Raw genomic sequence first — 19,099 nt, forward strand, 5'->3', positions numbered from 1 at the left:
AGTCTTTTGCTTCTTTATGTGGGCTCACACAGAAGGAAAAAGAGCATGGCCATCATGTCAGTGCAGCACAGAGAGCAGTGAAATATCAGTAGAGTATTTGTTTCTTCCTGCTATCTTAACTTTTTTTCCTGTTGGTATCAAAGCATAAGTTATTCCTAATGCAGTTCTTCCTTAAATACTCGTTGCACACCGATAGGCTCAGCAGAGGTGGGGTCACAGGGGAATGCATGACTCAGGCTTTTACACACTGAGTCAACAGTCACAATGAGTAGATTCATGTACTTTTGACATGTAAGTACAAGCTAGCTCTTCATTTCACCGAGTTCTGTTGATGAATTTTTCCAGAATTAATTGAGACATAGTGAAGTATTGAGAGTTAACATCACCTGGGGTCTGCTTGGGCGTAGGTGATGGTGGAAGTGTGTTGATATTGCTACCTGCTCTCAGGGTGTTTACATTTTGCAGTTAAGGAAACAGCCTCAGAATGCCTTTCATGCTTGTGTTTTCATCAGTTTCTGTTTGAGTAGCATGCTAATAATACCTAACAGGTTTAAATACATAATATGTAGCTGGTCTTCTGCTTTCCTGTGTAATGTTTCATGTCCACTTTGTTTCTTTGGAGACCTAAGGTTTTCAGAGATGTTGACATTAAAATTATTCAAAGGGCAATAATGCAGCACGGGGCTGTGAAGCTTGCCAGGCTGTGAACAGGATATAACAAGCTTTTATTCTTTGGCATCAGCTTGAAAGTAGTCCTTTTGTTTTGTTAAACTTTTCATTTGGGCTGTTTTGAAGGGAAGTGATGCACTGTGGCTCAAACTGACAACTTCTGTGTTCTTCACCAGGGACAACTTCACTGAATATCCTCCCTGACTGAAAGGCAAGTTGTGAACAGCAGTAGTCCACTGTCACAATAGAGATAAATAACACTGTCATCAAAGTAGATGCAGGTTTCATTTAATTTCATTTATCCTTCTGTCCCGGTGTCTCCCAAAGAGTTCTGATGCTTTATGCTGATCCTCCCTACTGGAGATATGCAGATGAGTTATTTTCCTTTCAGGTCTATCCAATGAAATTCAAGATCATGCTGCTAAGCCACCTTTTTACAGGAAAAATGATCTAATGACTGGATTGCAGTACTGTCACAGAAATAAATTGTCTCCTATGTTCAGATAGCACCAAGGTGGTGACCACTTAGTGCAAATCTTCTTCCTATTGTTAAAGATTTCACGATAGGGTAAAAGCCCATGCTCTTGGCAGCTAAAAGATTTAGTCACATCTAGATAATATATTTGAGACAAGCCACAGCTAGATCAAACTATTATTTGTGAGGATTTATTTGTGAGGATTTTACCTCCATTCATCATGCACTAGTACTTTTTGCAAGAGTTCAGCTGTAGAGCTCCTGTCCGAGTCACTGGCAGTGTTTTTTTGGGTCTAATTGTGTCTCGTTGTTTTTCTCCCTTTTGTTGTATTCTATTGAATTGTGAGCTGACTAGCCTTCCTGTGTGGTGGCTGTGAAAAATGTGACTGTCTCTCTGTTCCAGCTTCTGATAGTAAACATGAGCTCTTTTGCCATTCCTCTGAAACTGTGCTGTATTGTAAAAAAATGATTATAGAGTGCAACATTTAAGGGTTATATGGTGGTCTGAGATCAGGTTTGTGGGGGGAACTGGCTGAGTTTGGACATCTCAGTGATCTGCTACTACTTTTGTGGTCACCTTTAGAGAGGAAAAAGTCAAACAGTGTCAAAAGGTGTCTGCCCAACCTTTTGTGCTTTGGCAACTGCCTTTCACTAAGTCAGTAATTTCTCAGGTGATGTCAAGCAGTGCTAATATTCAATCATTTTAATAATCTGTGAGTTTTAGCAGCAAGGACTTGCTGGGAACTCACTGTTTGAGCCAGGTGCTGTTATATCAGCTGTTTCTTGAAGATTTCATCATGCACAAACTTTTTTGCTTATCCCACTTTTCCTCCCAAATTATAATAGGGTCAATTTGAGACTATGTACCAGGAGATTTCATTGGCAATTTGAACTAAAGCAAAAACTTTAATCTCTGAAGGTTAGATTTAATTGTCTCCCTGTCTCTTTTAACTGTAATAAAAGAGAGGTAAAAAAGATTCAGCCAGTTTTCCTTTTATTTACTCCAGCAGTAGGTTCAAGCCCAAAGGAGGAAAAAAGGTATAAAACAAGCTGAGTTGGCCTTTTGTATGTATCAGAGCTTTTCTAGCATTGGCTTCTCATCAGACCAAGTTTGCTTGCTGTGAGGATAATCTGAGTCACCTTTTGAAAAGTTAAAGGTCAGCTGCACTTGAGGAAGCCCCTGGTAGGCAGTGGCTTGTAGAAAATACCCTCAGCTCTTTGTTGACAATTGCCCTTCCTGAATCCACAGGCTTTTCTTTGCTTGCCTCAGGCTTCTGAGATCCCAGGGTAGTTTATTACCCTGCAGAAAGCAGGGTCAAGTTGGGTAGATCCCAACACAGTGTTCACTGCTGTGTGTTCCTTAGGGAAGAATAGAAGGTGGATGGTTTTTGCTTCTGAGCCAATGAATGCCCCATTAATCTGTGTCCCTTCTGTGGAGCAGCTAATTGTGCATTTATTTATTTCCTCCTTTTCCTCCAGTGCTTTCACCCTTTCATTTTGAATGTACAAGTTGTGTTAGTCTAAAGAATGATCTCAGTCACCTGAATGACTGAGGCCAGGATAAAAATAAATTACTAAACCAAAACTGAATTTCTCTATTAGTTAGAATGAGTTTTAATAATGATGCTATACAGACAGAATGCAATTCTCATTTATATACCAGCTGCTGATAAAAGAATTGGTTATGTTGCTGTCTGCTTTCAGGTATGTAGATTTATACCTGGTAACTAGTTCTGCTAAGTTCACAAGTAGCACCAAACTATATAAACCAACTCAACCACTGAATCAATTAGCTGCTTCAGAATGTGGTTGTGTAACTGGAAGAAATTGTCAGACAAGAGCAGATCCAATAAGGCTGCTGAGAGAGATTTTGTGGGCAAATTAAATGAGTACTTATGTAAAATTAACTACTGTTGCAGCGTATGCGCACGCAGGCTCGTGGACTGGGCTGATGAGCCTCTGGCAGGGAGCTTTGCAGAAGCTGCAAGTATTTTTAGTGGAAACGAGATCTCAGCTTGCTTCTGTGGCATGTGACTTCCTATTTCTGTAGGTTACTTCCAAGGGACTTCCTCTGTTAAATCGACTTGTCTCCGGAGATTTAATCTGGAGCCAGAGCATGGTCTGCTTTGTTCAGTGCCTGTGACAGCGTTTTCCTGGAGTTTGCTGTTGAGTATTTGATTTTTATTTTGCCCTGTCTCCAGCATGCAAGGATCTAGTGGCTGCTGCCCGTGATCGGAAGCTGAATACGTTTGTCCAGGTCTCGGTGGTGCATCCAGCAGAGCACATTTTGGCGCGGTACTCGAGCACTGAAATCGTGGAGGTGAGTCCGTCTTGTTCGATTAACATGTCCATTAGTGGCTTGCTCATTTCTTCCTTAGAAAGTGAATTAGGAATGAAACAAGTTAGTGCATAGTCTTAGGTAAAACAAGCACACTCTGGCAGTTAGTAAAGCATACCTAAGTGTGCTGTAGTTCTTGGCATTTAACCAGGATAAACAGAAATTAACATGGCTTTTCATGAAAGCTCTGTTGTTCCAAGTGGAGGCATGGAGAATATTCCAATTCTCCAGATATAAGTTGAGAATGAAACAGGGAATCGTTGCTCTCATTAAAGGACAAGGCAATGCAAAATAAAACTTATATAGTGAGTTTGGAAAGTATTTTTAAATTGCAGGAAAATATAGGTGTATCATGTGGTCTGTTACCCTATTTGATTCTTGTTCTATTTTTTCCAGTAGAGAGTTGATACTTTTGCCGTTTCAAAAATATGATCCTACCTCTACAATTTGGGAAAAGAATGTGTGTACGTAATGTCTGTGACTTTATATAAAATAATTAGTCACTTGCATCATACATTACAACAAAAGTTGTCTGAGGCTGCTTTGCTAGTCCTCTCTTTGTCCTGTAAGCATCGGTATCAGAAACAGCAAAAATGGTTCAGAGAAAATGAAGGGTGAGCAATGTAGGTGTAACTTGCTTAACTTACTGGAGACATTCATTAGGAGCAGGGAAGTCTCATTGTAAACACACACATGATTTTGCCAGAGGCTTGTTTTAACTGTTAAATACAATGAGAATATTTCATGAGCTCTTTGTGTGATTACTTTCAACCAACCACTAATTAAATTATTATGGTTTCAGCCCTCAACTATCCTGAAACTGCTTAATTCAAATATCTTGTATCTGATCAGGATGTTTCATTGCAGACTGTCTGGAATGATGTTGTGCAAAAGATGAATAGATACCCTTTTTTTTTTTTTTTAGTAGAAGTTGATGCATTTCCTAATGCAGTGTCCTAGACCTCAATAAATTCCTGATTTTTTTTTTTTTTTTTTTTTTTTTTTTTGGGTCAAGATTTTCAGCTTTGTAGTGAAGCTTTGGTGGAGGGGGACAGAAAGTTAATCCATATGACAAATTACCTTTGTCATGCACAATCCTTTCTTTTTATTTTTTTTTAATTAATGAAAAATTTAAGGATACATGCCTGGTAATCTATGGAAATTAAGTATAATTAAATATTAAGAAATTATAAACAGCATTTTGCATGATTATTTTAATTATATATCTGTAGCTGTGATACAGTTACTTCTGTTTACAGCTTTTAGGTGTAATGATAATGTTTCAAAGCACAGGAATGTTCTTTTATTGCAGTACTGAGTAAAGAGGTGTATTTCAGTCCCCCACCACAAATCAATATCCTAATGTAATACTGAGAGTCTCTGTAGCATTTCTACATACTTATTATTGTGGCTTAATGAAGATTGCTCTCTTTTGTTCATGTGTGCATGTAAAATCTTTAGTTCATTTAAATTAAGATGAAATTGCAGTACTTTCAGAAAGTGTCGTGGGAGTAAGAAAGGGTTTGGTTATAACAGGTTGTATTCCAAAGCCTGAGATTGACTGAGCAGTTTAAAAATGTGTAAAAAACCTCTGCTTCAGAAGCACTTCATATCCTTTCCAGTTGAAAAACTTTCCAGGAAGTTGTGGTTTTGTTTGGGGTTTGCTTGTTTGTTTTTATTTTTCCTGATAAAGTTTTAAGGTTTGTTTTTCTCATTGATTGGGTAATAAAACTGAGCTGTTGCCATCTCTCTGCTGTAGACAGGTGACTCCTTTTGGGTTTCTGTACTTCCACAGTGATATCCCACACATTTCACAGCTGTTACCTTACTGGGTGTTTACTCATGTTGCACAGGGTACAAAAGATCCACTGTTTTTGACTGGTGTGACCTTCCCACCGGAATACCCCATCTATGAGGAAACTAAAATAAAACTGACAGTCTACGATGTCAAGGACAAATCCCAAGACACGGTAAGTGCTTTGCTGCATTCCTTGCACAGATCTTACTGAGGAGTACCTTTCTTGCTGGGTTGTTCTTTGGCTCTCATTAGCAAATTGGGGAAATGGGTTGATGTAAAATTGGTTTTGCTGTTCTCTTGTGCCTAAAATCTACTTTATCTGTTGTTGATATATTGGAGAACAGAGAAAGAACCATGCACTTAAGATGGGCACTTTGCTATTGGCTGTTTAACTGGTTGCATGAGTCAGCACAGGTATTCCTGGCAAATAAAAGATTGCTCTGGTGTGCTTTTTGAGGGCAAAGAACACATGGAATAGGCTGAGACTGCACCACTGTGAATAATTTTTCAGAAATATGTTTCTGATAATATTTTACTTAGGTGCACAAACCTGAATGACAGTAGAACCTGTAACTTGGGAGAGAGGTAGTCATATTTTATTTCAATGTCTTGTGTGGTGATACCTGCAGCTTTTCTGTGGCTGCTTCTGTTAATGATTTGTAGCAGTCCAAACTCTACAGTGTCACAGCTGAAGGTGAATCATTTGGGGTTCTGGTGTTGTACATTCTTGAATACAGAGTCAGCTTTTTATTCTTGGAAGTTACTCACTCGAGCTGATATATGGAGGTCAGTGGGACAATCTGAGTGATTTAACTGCCAAATACAGAGCTTGAGTGCCATTTTATGAGTTCCAGGTAATCTAAGACAGCCTTACAGAGCTAGATGTCATCATAGGACCTTTGGGAGACGTGTGTTTTTCTTCTGTGGCAGCCAGAGTCCAGCTGATAGCTTGCTCTTGGGCATCAAGAATAGCCCTTGACACCTGTATTTAATTAACTGAATTGCTCTTTATGTATCTGTAGTTGGCACCCAGCATGATTAAAGCAAGTGCAGGCTTATGTCCTGACTGTATATGTGTTCATTATCCATAAGAAGGAAATTAAAGGCAGAATTTAAAGCTTGAGACTGTCTTTGATCTGCTGGCAAAAGTAAAGTTTTATGTTTTGAGAAATTGTAATCTTGTAAAGGTAGAAAATTATTGATCTATTTGTTCAAATTTTTGACCTGTGAGAGCCAACAGGTTGGTTTTGTCCTCTCACTGTGCTCTTCCATGGGAATGTGTGGAATATTTTAAGCATAGAATCTGGATTTCTTCTCTCTTTAAGAATAACTGAGGAATGAACATGCATGTGTATTTTAAAATGTATATGATTTTAAATGTGGCAATGGATTAGACTACAGGGGCTTAAAATGGGATCTGCTGTTAATAGAGTTGTTACCTGTGGACAGGTAACAGGCATTGAGTGAATAGAGTTGGACTTTGTCCTCCACTTCCAGTTTCATTCTGACTGACAGATGGTAAAAAATAATATCCTATCTGTAAGTGATCAAAGTGAACTGGATTCACATTCCTGTACTACTGCTTTTCTATCTCCAGGCTTCTCTACTGCCACTTAGGTAGAAGATGTACCCTAGAGAATTAATATAATTTGATAAGCTTTTTGCAAACCTGTAAGAACTTTCTGTAACTGTTCCTTACAAGTGAAGTGCAGGACTAGAGTCTCTCCCAGGGAATGCCATTGATGTAGCTTGTAAATCATGAGAGAATGCTTTTCTCTTTTGTCATAGCATTTATATTGTTCCTATGTGAAACATTCTAGATCTCTACTGTAGCATCTTTTTGTAGGGGAAAATATTAATCCCATCTCTGGCTTACATACATTTAACATTTTTACTACTCATCTGTTCTAAAGCTGCATGTAGGTAAGGAAAAATTAAATAAGATGTAAGACTTAAATCAAAGTGGGCTGCAGCATATGTGAATGAACCCAGGTTTCATTTGAATGACCCCACTTCCTTTGTGGCAATATTTGGACTTCTGTTTACATCCTAAAATCTCAGTAATGATAAAACTTGACTTTCTTACCTGTAATTAGGTAGAAGCCATCACACTTTGTATTAATTTGGGTGACTTTTCTTCATGTCTGTTTATGTAGGTTCATAAAAGTCAGGTTGAAATGAGCTATAATTTGATATCATTACCAGCATTGCTGCAACAGCACAGTCATCTGGGCTTGCTTCACAACCCAAGAAACTGCTCCAAGTGCTGTGGTGTCACAGTTCTGATTCTCCAGTCTTCTGGCTTTCTTGCCCCTCAAAAAGTTCTGTCACATGTGTTTTGGCTGCCAAATGTAGTCCCACCATTCCTCCAAACAGACAGGTAATCTAGCTGGGGATGGAGGAGAATCCAGGCCAGCTAGGTATGCCCTGCTCTTCTAGGCTGTGCTCCAGAGCAGACACCAGCTCAAATAATTGGGCATTTATGGCAGAAATAAACCTTGGATTTGACTGGGAGGTATTTTGCAGAAATGGTGCTACACTAATAATTCCCATGGCATCAGGACTCTGGTACTGCTTGCCTCAGTTAAAAAGCTCAAAGTAGCTAAAATCCCTTGTCACAAATATGTACTTAAACTTTTCTTATTGCTCTTGTTGCAACTGTAAGAAGTGAATTCTGTGCATTAATTAAACTCAGCAGGATTTTACTGCCACAAATAGAAGACTGCAGAGAAGGTGGGGAAAGAGCAGTGAATACATCACAGGGTAAAGTGTTTTCTTGGCTTTTGTTAAACCTGACTCTGTCTATACAAGAGAATTAGCTCTCATTTTCAAACCTGCTGGAATTTTACTTTAATAAAAGACTAACTAAATACTTCTTGGGTTGTGCACATAGGTCATAATATTAAAGTGAAAGAGGATGCTCCTCACTGAGAAACAGCCAGAATTTATTTTTGGTCTTCTCTTTAAAAAAAAAAACAATACTGAAAATAACCTTTCAATGCTATTATTCCTGTACCAGAAAGCTGATAGTTGCTTCACTCTTGCCTGTCATTTGAGTTACATTATGTAAGATGTGTGGTTTAATTATATTGAAATACTGTGCAGCTGGGATCACATTCACTGTGCTTGACACACTGAATGTTCTGACTGCACTTTTCACTTTTTATGCATCTCTGTCTGATGTTGATCATAATTATATCTTGGCTGTGTCAGACTTTCTGTAATTGAGGCTGTTTAATTTAATGAAATGGGGGTTTTTGTTTGTTTTGACTAGTCTTTCTAAGTGATTAGTTACTGTAAGTTTTCATGTAAATAGGAACTTTTAAGAAAGACTGTTATTCCCAGTTAATTTTGATATACTTAGAATAAAGTAGTTAGAATGCTTATGAAATATCATTTATATATATTCAGTGAAGCCACCCATACAGATCAGTGGGTAATGCCATAGTATGAAAAATGTATAGTGACATCTGTTTCTACATCACAAAGATTTTTCTTCTCATGTTGCCATGAGCAGATTTATGTTTTGCTGGCCTGAGCTATGTTGTCTTTAGGATTTTAGAAACTTTGGTTTTATTGTAATTCAGGGGCTGTACCTATTCTTTGTCATTGTCTAATAAGATCAGAATTATAGGTTTTTAAGCTGTTCAAAAATTACCTCTGTCCCACTTTTGCACAAGCATGATGTTCTTACCTTTCTTATATGCAGGTTAGCCCAGTTCAGTCTGGAAAGTTTTAGAGCTGAAGCTGAGCTCATTCTCTGGGAAAATAGTGCATAGCACAAGTCAGGCACCACTGCCACTTGACAGAGACACAGAATATACACAGCTGATGGTTTTGTGTTGGACTGTGAGGAGTCTAGTGCCTAACCTGGGAGGCAGCAGTTCTGTGTTTGGAATTGTGTGTTAGGAACCTCACACCCAGTGAGTTGGGCTGCCTCTTATTCATCCACACATGGAGAAGTGCTGGGACCAGAGGTAGGAGCAATTTTCTCTACCTGCTGGGAGCTTTCTATATCTTATCTTTGCATCACACCTTCAAAGATAATCTCCTTTGGATGGATATCACTCCTGGAGTTCATGCAATACTGAAAGTTGCACACAGCCAGTCCAATCCTGTGAGCAAGGAGAAACTGGATATATACAAGGCTGTTAAAATATTACATGTTTGACAGTCTGGTCTTACTTTTTTTTACTTCCCAAATTTCATCTTAATTGTTGAGAATAAAATTAAAATAATTTGATAATTTTAGAAGTAATAGGACTAGAAGTTCTGTTTTGGATATGGGGAGCATATGTTGTAAAGTAGAAATTTTAGATTACTTTGGCTTTACATTGTGTCTCTTTTTTAGCTTTTGGGGTTTGAATCTTCTATTAAACCTGTTCACTAGGAATGAAATTCTGCAAAAGGTTTTGCCTTGTGTCTTTCTTGGTTTTGCAAGTGTCCCTGTTAAAATTGAATCCTGCTGGGGTGAGTGGAAAATGAAGACTGCCCATCATGACAGAGAGAGCATTTTGAGTTTAGCTGTGAAGCCAAATCTGAAGTGACAGCATCCCCTGTTCCCTCGTGGGCATTGATCCCTGTCACAGCACCACCATCCTGCAGTTTGGTCTTGGCTGCTTTGCCATCTCTGCTGAGCAGACACAGGGCTGGAACACCAGGAGTGCTGCAGAGCAGTGTGAAATGCATTAGCAGAGATAAATGTGAAATCTCATACCTCTCCTGCACCAGAGTGCACTCAGTCCCTACCCCTGTGAACACTAAAAATACCAAAGCTGTTTCTCTTCAAAAACTGAAGCAAAGTGCTGTATTTTGTTTAAAGAAAAGCCACTTAAGTCTTCCCTTTCTTAGTTCAGTTCACTGCTGCCTCTGCAGGATTTGCAGAGAAATACTGCCTTAAATTAGAAACTCTTATCATCTCATTCTCCTTAACAGAGCAGTACTTTAGATTACTTCAGTCCTACTCACAGAAATACTTGCACTAAAGCTTTAGAGGTTGATGTTCTTCTTCAAAGTCATCCTTTTTTTTTTTTTTCATAAATATATACTTGATGATATATTTCGTTTTCCTTTTGCATCAGACTGGATGTTCTTACTAACCGTCATTATTTAGGAGGAGAAGAATGTTTTTTGATTCTTTGAGCCACCTGTGTGTCAAATCCACCTAAAGTATTATTGTCAGTCCTTCTCTGTATTTTTTAAATCTTGCACACAAAAAGGGAAAATCAAACTACTAACTTTCCTTTGGGTTTATATTGATATAAATCCTTTCTTTGAAGTGGCTGAGGGTACAAAAAGGTTTCATCTATCTTAGTCTATCTGTAAGAGAATTGAGGATAAGTGTCAAGACTGGTGAAGTTACAGGTATAGACTTAATGTTCATTTGTTTGTGCCTCACCCTTGAAAATTCAGTGTTAAGTTTTGGCTTTGCAAAAATCTTTCTCACTTTGAAACTATCTACTACTTTTTCTCCTACCCTTTTAAAACTTTTTTTCTTCTTTTCTTATTGAGGCAAACTTCTCCCTATTACTATGTATTCAGTATATGTATTTAGTTTTGGGTAATTTGCCATTTTCTTTTTCTTTTCTACCTACTCTGCCAAACAAATGCTACTACTGCCTCACATCAGGCAAAGGTTTTTTTCTGAGAGCTGACATTTGAGAAAAGATTTGTAAAAGCACCTAGCAATTAGACCAATGGTATTCTCTCAAAGTTTAAAGGGTTGCCTTGATAATTTCTCTGAAAGAAAGGAGCAAATTAGTAAATTATAACGTTTTCCTGTAGATTTTAATCAGCTAGGGATTTCAGTAGTACAGGCATGATTGTTACAAGTTGTAAGACTGCCTTAAAAACTTGCAAGTATATCCTTCATTGCTCTGCCCCTCACTAGACCAGCACAGAACACCTGCATGCTTTTTCTGTCTTCCAAGAGCCACAAACTCTCTTTTTTTGCCTGAGTTCCAGCCAAAGCTCTCTGCCTATCCAGTCTTGTTCCCCACCAGCAGGTCTTTTGGCATAGGGGGCTTGCCTGCTCCTGTGTAAGATTTTGTGATGAATGTCCATCTTTCCTGGACCCCTTTGCTCCTCAAGACTGCCACCCAAGGGACTCTGGTAACCACATTCCCAAACAGGCCAAACCTTGCTCTCTGAAAGTCCAAACTGGCTGTTCTGCTGACTCTCTTCCCTTTTCTGAGACCTGAAAGCTCATTATTTTGTGATCACTGTGCCCAAGGCAGCCCCCAGCCAATGCATCACCCACCAGTTTTCCTCTGTTCACAAAAACCAGGTCCAGTGAGGTGGCTCATTCACCAGCTGTGTCAGGAATGCCTCTTTCCCATATTCCAGCAATCTCCTGGACCCTTTCCTCTCTGCTGGGTTGAATTTCCTGCAGGTATCTGGGAAGTTGAAGTCCCACCATGAGAATGAGGGCTACTGATAGTGTGACTTCTCCCAACACTTTGTCCATCTCTTCAACCTGCTTCAGTGGTGTCTCTGTCTTGTTGCCCTTCCCCCAAACCTTTCCTGTAAACACCTAACCCTGTAGTCACCATCAATAAGCTCTAGACAATCAGAACCCTCCCTAATACCCACCACCTCTCCTGCCTTGCTTATTCCTTCTGAAGGGTTTGAAGATATTGGTAGATATTACACCCTTTGTAGAGACTGATGTAATACAGGGATTACAAGGAAACAAGGATTGAAAATATGAAAAGAAAGGTGTATGGAACAGTGATAAGTCTGCTCTTGCTTTTGTGTTATGAAAGCAGGCACTCAGAGGTTGGAAACAGATATATATATATATATTTTTTTTTTTTTTTTTCCTTTGGAGATTTTGGGGTATGTGTTCTGTGAAATTGAAAAGAGCAAATTCAATCTGTTAGAACAGACTTTTCTTTCTCTAACATGTGCCTCACCAAAGTGTCTTTTACAGTTCTGGCCATGCTTGTACCAGTAAATGTTTACATTTGAAACTTTGTACTTAAAACTAAAGCTGAGTGAATAATTCTATTAAAGTTATATTAGAAACAAGTGCATTAGATGTAATGTGAGACTTTATCTTCTTGATCAAATTTTTGCTAGAAGAGCATAGTAAATTGCTCTGAGTAAACTAGTTAAATGTTTTGTATTATGCTGTATTTTAAATATTTGATGAATAAACTTGAAAGGCTTCTGTAATCATTTAGGATTTCCAGTGTTGTTAGAAATGCATGTATCATTGAATTTTACAGTAATCAAAGCCTCTTTATATAATCATTATGCAGTATTTTACAGAAACAAATTCCCATGTGGCTGAAATTCTCCATGCTTGGCTTTCTTTATGCCAGAAATGAGGATTTTGTTTTGATCTGTTTTTTTTGTCCTGTTCACCATGGCATGTGTGATGACAAAGGAAGGGTAAAAATCTTTGCCTTTTAGCATACATTTTCTTTGAGGATCTGTTTGCATAGTGATGGCCAGAAAGCCAGGAGAACAAAGGACAAATGCAGTCTGTAGTCAAAGTTTAGTGAATGTGGTACTCTCAAAATCTCAGCAGCATAAATGTGAGTGAACATTATTAACAACAGCAATTTGGACCCAAGGTTTCAGTGTACAGAGCAGTTACTGCATTGAACAGAGCATCAGCTGCTATGTAGCATTCTGGCATTCTGAGATGTCCTTTCACTGAGGAGTAAACTGACTTTCCTTGCCTTGAATTTATTACTTTTTGGTGAGATAATGGATTATAACCAAGGACTCACTGGCACAGTGACATTAGTTATGTTCCTATTTAGTATTTTTGGTGTATGGCTTTTTTTCCCACCCATTTGCAGTGATGAGAATTTAGTGCATTTTGTTCCACCTCCTCTCTATCCCCCTCCTCCCCCCCCAAGTTCTTCTCATTGCAGTCATGGTATTTTTAAAGCAACAATAGTTGAAGGCTTTTATAGTACCATACAGCTGTTGATGTTTATCCTTGCAGACTTATCACCCTTAAATTCTTTGCCATATCCAGAGTCTCACTAGTGCCAAGTAAAAAAGCTGGAAGTCACAACTATTAAACTACTTTAATAAGATTATTTTTTTTTTCTACTTCAGAGTAGGGAAAGTACGACTTTGTATTTTACTGGGTTTTTCTACCTAGCTTTCTCTGCAGGCTCCAGCATATTTCAGTAAGGCACAGCATTGAAGGCATAACCAATGTAATGGCTCGTAGAGCTATCAAGGTAACACAGAGCAGAAAACAAAGATGTCAATTAGCAAAGACTGTTCTATCAGCTTTGTCTGTAAAACACCTGAGCCCCCTTCAAGTGTAATTCAGAGGACTCTCACTGGAGAAGGAATAGAGAAATGTATTTTGTCTTAAAGTTGGTAAGCAGACATGTCATACATGTCAGGAATCGTAAAGGAGTAGAACTTTTGCACCATTTCTAGTATATGCATTCTTGTGACAAAAAGGAAGGTTTTGAGTGTTTGACACATTAGTCTGAATTGATATCTGACTTGACAACCCCTTCTGGTGGAAGCTGAACTCTTCTTGCTTCATGTGTCTCACTGTTACATGTGTTTGTCTACATTGCTCAGGTGTTTGGTTCTAAGGTAAGACTGGGCATTTGTCACTGCATTTTTAGTGAAAGAAAGAAAATCACTGGATCTCTGTGGAGTAGAAGTCTGGGTCTATTAGCACAAAATTCTGCATTTATAACTGTCTTAAGAGTTTGTCTCTACTATTTCCACCAAAATCTGGCAGCAGTAGCAGCTGAGGCAGCATTATATCACAGCTCTTTAGTTTTGTTTTCCCTACTTTACTCTTCAGCAGTTTTACTGGGTGTATTAGAAGTGCATTGAGAGTTACAAGCTAACTCATTTCATTGCAACAGCATCTGCACTATGATCAGCTGTATGCAGGTATGTTTTGTCTTAAAATGCAGATCCATAAGTTTGTGTTGGGGGAAAAAATTATTTCTCTGTTGAGAACCCTTCAGACAGGGTTGTTTGCTTCGAAACAGAAAATTTGTGTCATGAGGGACAAATGTAATTTTTTATTTTTTTTCCTGTAGAAGGCAGCAGTTAGTGTGTTTTTGAGATGCTTGGAAGGCTTGGATTTTGACACACAGCTGCCTCAGTGAAACTAAACACGGAGGTCCTTGATTTGTTATAGCTGTAGATTCTCACTGCCTCTGTTCCTGGGGAATAACTTGGCAGCTTTTCAAAAAGAAGTAATTGCAAGGCTCTTGCTAAAGAAATTATCTCTGAATGTGGAAGCTCTGGACAGTTACTGCCCAATTATTGCTACCCTGTTCTGAAATAACATCACCCCTGTGAGACAAGGAAGTTTCTGAATAATTAACTGGGTCCAAATGGCTTTCAGGCTTGGGTGTGACAGAAGACTGTCCTAGCAGTATAAATTAAAGTAAAAGGTACATATACCAAATTTCACTGAGAGGCTTCCTGAGAGACTTTTTTTTCTGTGTACACACAATACTCTGTGACAGTCATGTCCAAAGTTTCATTGCCCATTAAGACAACCTGGACATTATCAGCTAGCAATCCTTTCCTGGTGAATAAATCTGTCTGGACTTAGAATTAGCTCTGCACAGAGTATTTGATAGTAGGGCAAGGGTGTACTCCTTTTCTCTGCTCCTTTCTTCATGTTCCTTAGGCAGTTACTCACTGGCCCCTGGTAAAGGCTCCTGTAGGAGGGACCACAGGGCCAAAATTCTCATTTCTTTTTTCAAACAGGTGAGACCTCATAATCAGTAGTACATTCGGTATAAAGACAAAAAGCCTGTTGACACCAATCACATTAAACTCCAGAAGAATTAAGATACTGGCATTCTTAACATCTAAAATGTTCCTCAAAATCCATGAGATATCTATCAGGGAGTTGAAGAGACTAATAAGAAGTGAAAGAGTGTTATGTAGTTTGTAAAAGCAAATTATTTGCCTTGGTTTTGGTTTGTTTCCCTCCCCTTCTTTCTAGTTCATTTTGTTCCAGATCTGCAGTTTGGTGTCTCTGCTAGGTGTGCAGCCTGTTTTGTATGCTCAGGAGGGAATATGCTGTTTATTTAATGTTTCTGAAACTCTTGGATGAAGCTGCTCTGAGATTACCTGAACTTTTTTTTTTTTACTTTTAGTTAAGACAAATTGGATGTGTCCTTTGAACTACTAGTGACTATAAGTCCTTTACACAGGAAAAAAACCTGCAAATTCAGGTTATTTAGACAGAGTTATTTTTTCCTCTTATGATCTGATCATGTAGCTTAAGTCACATAAAATATTATGGGTTGTCACTCTCCTCCTTAAGAAATTGTCAGGAAATTTGTATTTACTATATTTGTACCTGTGATATAATCACAGTGAATCTTATGAGACTGCATAGCTCAGACATTTCTTTTGATTAGGTCATAATTATTGATGTCTTTGCCCATTCCATTTTTAATAATTCAATAAATTCTTTGCTTCTTTAGTGAGTGGCTGTCATCCATAACAGTTTATTGAAATGCTGTAAGTTAACCTGCACAGCATCACACTTCACAGTCAATTAAAATGGAAGTGGTTGGTTCTGACTTGGGGAATTCAGCACTGTAGGCCCTGTCTAATTCTAGGTTTTTTGTATCCTGACACTTTCCATAACTGAGTTTCCACTGTCTGAAACCAGATATAATAAGTTGGGGGTTTTTTTATATATTATGATGGCAACTTGTTTAATATGGATCTAGAGACTGGGAAAAAATATTAGATTTTCCACAAATTGCATCGCTTTATTACACATAAAAAGCTAAGTTTTATTCTATAGTCTATATTCTATTTTCTTTATTCTGTAAAGAAAAACAAACATGTATTTGTTGGTGGTTTTAATATTTGTTATGACTTCTAAATAAGAGATGATAAAAGCAAGCACGTGTGGTTTGGGAGTGTGCAGATGTTTTCCTTTACACTTTTCCCCACTAAGTGATGACAGCACAAGGATTTAACCTGGAATTAAGCAAAATTTATGTTGAAAATTAGCTTCTAAGGCAACCTCTGGACTGGGGAAAAGACAGGCTTTTCTGTAAGACCCTGTAGTCTTCTACTGATACCCAGACCTGGAAATCTGCGAGGAGAAATTTGGTGAGTGTCTGGCCAGCATCCCAACACAATATGTGGAGTGGGAGGCAGATGTTAAGAAAAATCTTAAGGGTTTAGATGGGATCTAGAGGACCAATCTAATAGTGCCTGGCAAAGCAGACCCATCATTGCTCTCTTAGGTGTGTGCTCTCACCATGCTAAAATGCTTTTTTGACTGTTCTGTTCCTGTCTGCTGAAATTGGATTTTGGCACGGGATGAAGGGAGGATGGGGAGCAGCTGGCCAAATAAAATAATTAGTAGGGATGTGAAAGTCCTAGGGAGATTCATATTCAGAGAGAAAGAGGTTGAATTAGAAGATATGGTAAAACTTTACACTAAATAGCCCACACCATTCTGTCTCAGGTTTGCATTTAATTAGAGCTTGATCTCTGAAGTGGGCTTCAAGTCCTGATTGCTTTGATATTTGCCATTGGAAAGAGTAATGTTATATGTAAGGCATTGGAAGGAGTGGAGAGATAACCCTGAATGCTGTGGAGCCTTGAGATGGCACCTGTTTGCCTTTGAGATTGCAGTGAACAATACAGAATTAGCTAAAATATTAATATTGTGAAGACTCAAGTGTTGTGTGAGGTAAATACAAAGCTCAGGTAAAATGGACGAGATTGCAGGTTCTCATCCAGTTGTTTTGCTAATCCAAAATTCATGTAATTACATTGTATACTTGATGTGATTATACTGTATACCTGCTCACTTTTGGTTTTTGGGCCTAAAGCACAGGAGGTTAGTAACACTGTTATTGTCATTTGCTGACACAGTTGCCAATATTGTAACATTGGGTATAATAAATTCTTTGTGATGTTGAGGTTAGGGAAAATAACCTGTTTCAAACTCGATAAACAGGAACTTCGAGCATTAGTAACTAAAACAACTGCAAGTAAAGTGCATGTTTCATTATCCTTGAAAAAAGGAACCAATGTATGCTGATATTACTAGAAAGTGCAATATGATGAGTTTTGCAAGTGTGTTTCTTAATATCTTAAAAACATGTTCAGAAATTGTCTAGTGTGCATGCCTACTCCAAAATAGTAATTTCAAGTGTTTTATTTCATTTTAATTGTGGTTTCTCGTTTATATGATGTATTCATGTCTTGTTCAGGATTAGCTCTGCAAAGTATAAGATAAAGCCTTCAATACTTTATTAAAGTAATTTAATTTTTCAATGAAATATTTAAGTTGGCTTTTCCAAAGAAGGAAACATTGTCATTACCATTAAACTAATGTAATAATACTGCATTATTATTAGCAGTTATTTTAAGCAGATAATCACCTTCTCCTAAATTAGCCTCTGCTGTCACTGTAAGGCCATTCACCTCTAATGACACCTCACCTTCCTGGAGAACACAGTGGTTAATGGGGGCATTTGGTCTGGCTCTTATTTCTAAAATGATTTCATTTTCTTGTCTTCCATGTAATTTAGACTATTTTAAAAGGTGATGTTATACAAACCAGCTTTAAAATGTTTGGATTAAAATTCCAAGAATGTTTGCCTCGTGTGTTTGATTTCCCTTGAATGGCTTGATTAGGGATGCTTCTAGGGGGAAAAGGGACTGTTTCTAGTACTATCCTTGGTCTGATGGTAATTTAAACTTGCTGGGTCTAGCTGGCTGGGTGAGTCAAAATTTCCACATGGCATAATTCCTGGAGCTTGAGCTGGCAGGGAGTCTGTGGGCAGGGTGCTGCTCACAGCCTGGAATATAGGTCAGTGTCTCAGCAACCATAGCATTTGCAGGAGACAAGCTGCCTTCAAAAAATGAAGCCTTCATGTAAACACATGCACCTTTCAGGATTTCAGCCCAAGTTATTTCTTTTTAATCTTTCTCCTTCTCCTGGTTTTCAGATCAGCAAGGAGATCACATATAGCTGGGTTATTTTCTAGGCTAATGGAGAGATTGGAGTTTGCACCCCAGAGCAGTGTGTGCTGTTTAGTGCTCTTTTTTCCTGTGTGCTGTTTCTAGAGTCAATATTAACCAAGTCCTATGGAAGATGAAAACAATCTACACTGAAATTGTGAATAGCATTGAAGCTCTGCTACATATTAATACAGCAGTTCCTATTTATGCAGGAGGAATTTTATACCTGCATTTTAGAGTCATGTAGTCTTAGAAAAGGTGCTACTTTTTGAGGTATGTTTTCTTCAGGATGTTTAAAGGAAAAAGCTGGAATGTAGGCTAGAGTGTCAGGTATCTTTATTTACTCTTTTGGTTTGGTTTTTTTTTTTCTCTTTCTAAATCTATATAGTCCTTGTTACTACTGATCAAGTTCACTGTCCCTCCTTAACCTCTCAATTTTTAGGGAAGGAAGCTGAAATAGGGCTTGAGTTGTTATATTTGGTTAGCTTCAGATCCAGAGTTGGAAATGTATGATCTCTGTAAATCAATCCTTTTCTCTAATGTCTGTGTCTGGAAGTGGAGGTGATGTGTGGCTGCACTATTTCTCTGGTGGTGTCAACTTCAAACACAGAGTAATTTGCAACATGTAGGGAATGCTCCTGCTTCTCTCTTCTGAGGGTTCTGTAAAAGTGTTACTCTTCACAACATTTTGATACCTAATAGTAACTCGCAGAAATTTATTTTCTGAAAAAATAGTGTGCAGATAAGGATAGTGACTGCCCTGTTAATCTGACAAAATCTGCATGCCTAACCCTTGTTTTTAAAATAAATGCAGTATTGTGCCAGGGAAATAGAGCCTCTTGTCCTGTGGGAAATAATT

The 19,099-nt window shown here is 38.2% G+C and overlaps 1 protein-coding gene across 8 annotated transcripts in view; it reads left to right on the plus strand.

Moving 5' to 3' along the window:
- The window catches only part of INPP4B (inositol polyphosphate-4-phosphatase type II B), a 279,334-nt gene that overhangs the window by 124,664 nt on the left and 135,571 nt on the right, over positions 1-19,099 (plus strand). For all 8 annotated transcript variants that reach the window (XR_013774362.1, XM_079306680.1, XM_079306678.1 and 5 more), the window contains 2 exons: positions 3,346-3,464; positions 5,336-5,452. Coding sequence is in view for 7 of the 8 variants with exons in the window: in XM_079306680.1 (XP_079162806.1) it covers positions 3,346-3,464; positions 5,336-5,452 (236 nt within the window). In the remaining variant the exon portion in view is untranslated. The remainder of the gene's footprint in view (positions 1-3,345; positions 3,465-5,335; positions 5,453-19,099) is intronic.

Source organism: Erithacus rubecula (genome assembly GCF_903797595.1).
Source record: "Erithacus rubecula genome assembly, chromosome: 5".
Taxonomy (NCBI): Eukaryota; Metazoa; Chordata; class Aves; order Passeriformes; family Muscicapidae; genus Erithacus; species Erithacus rubecula.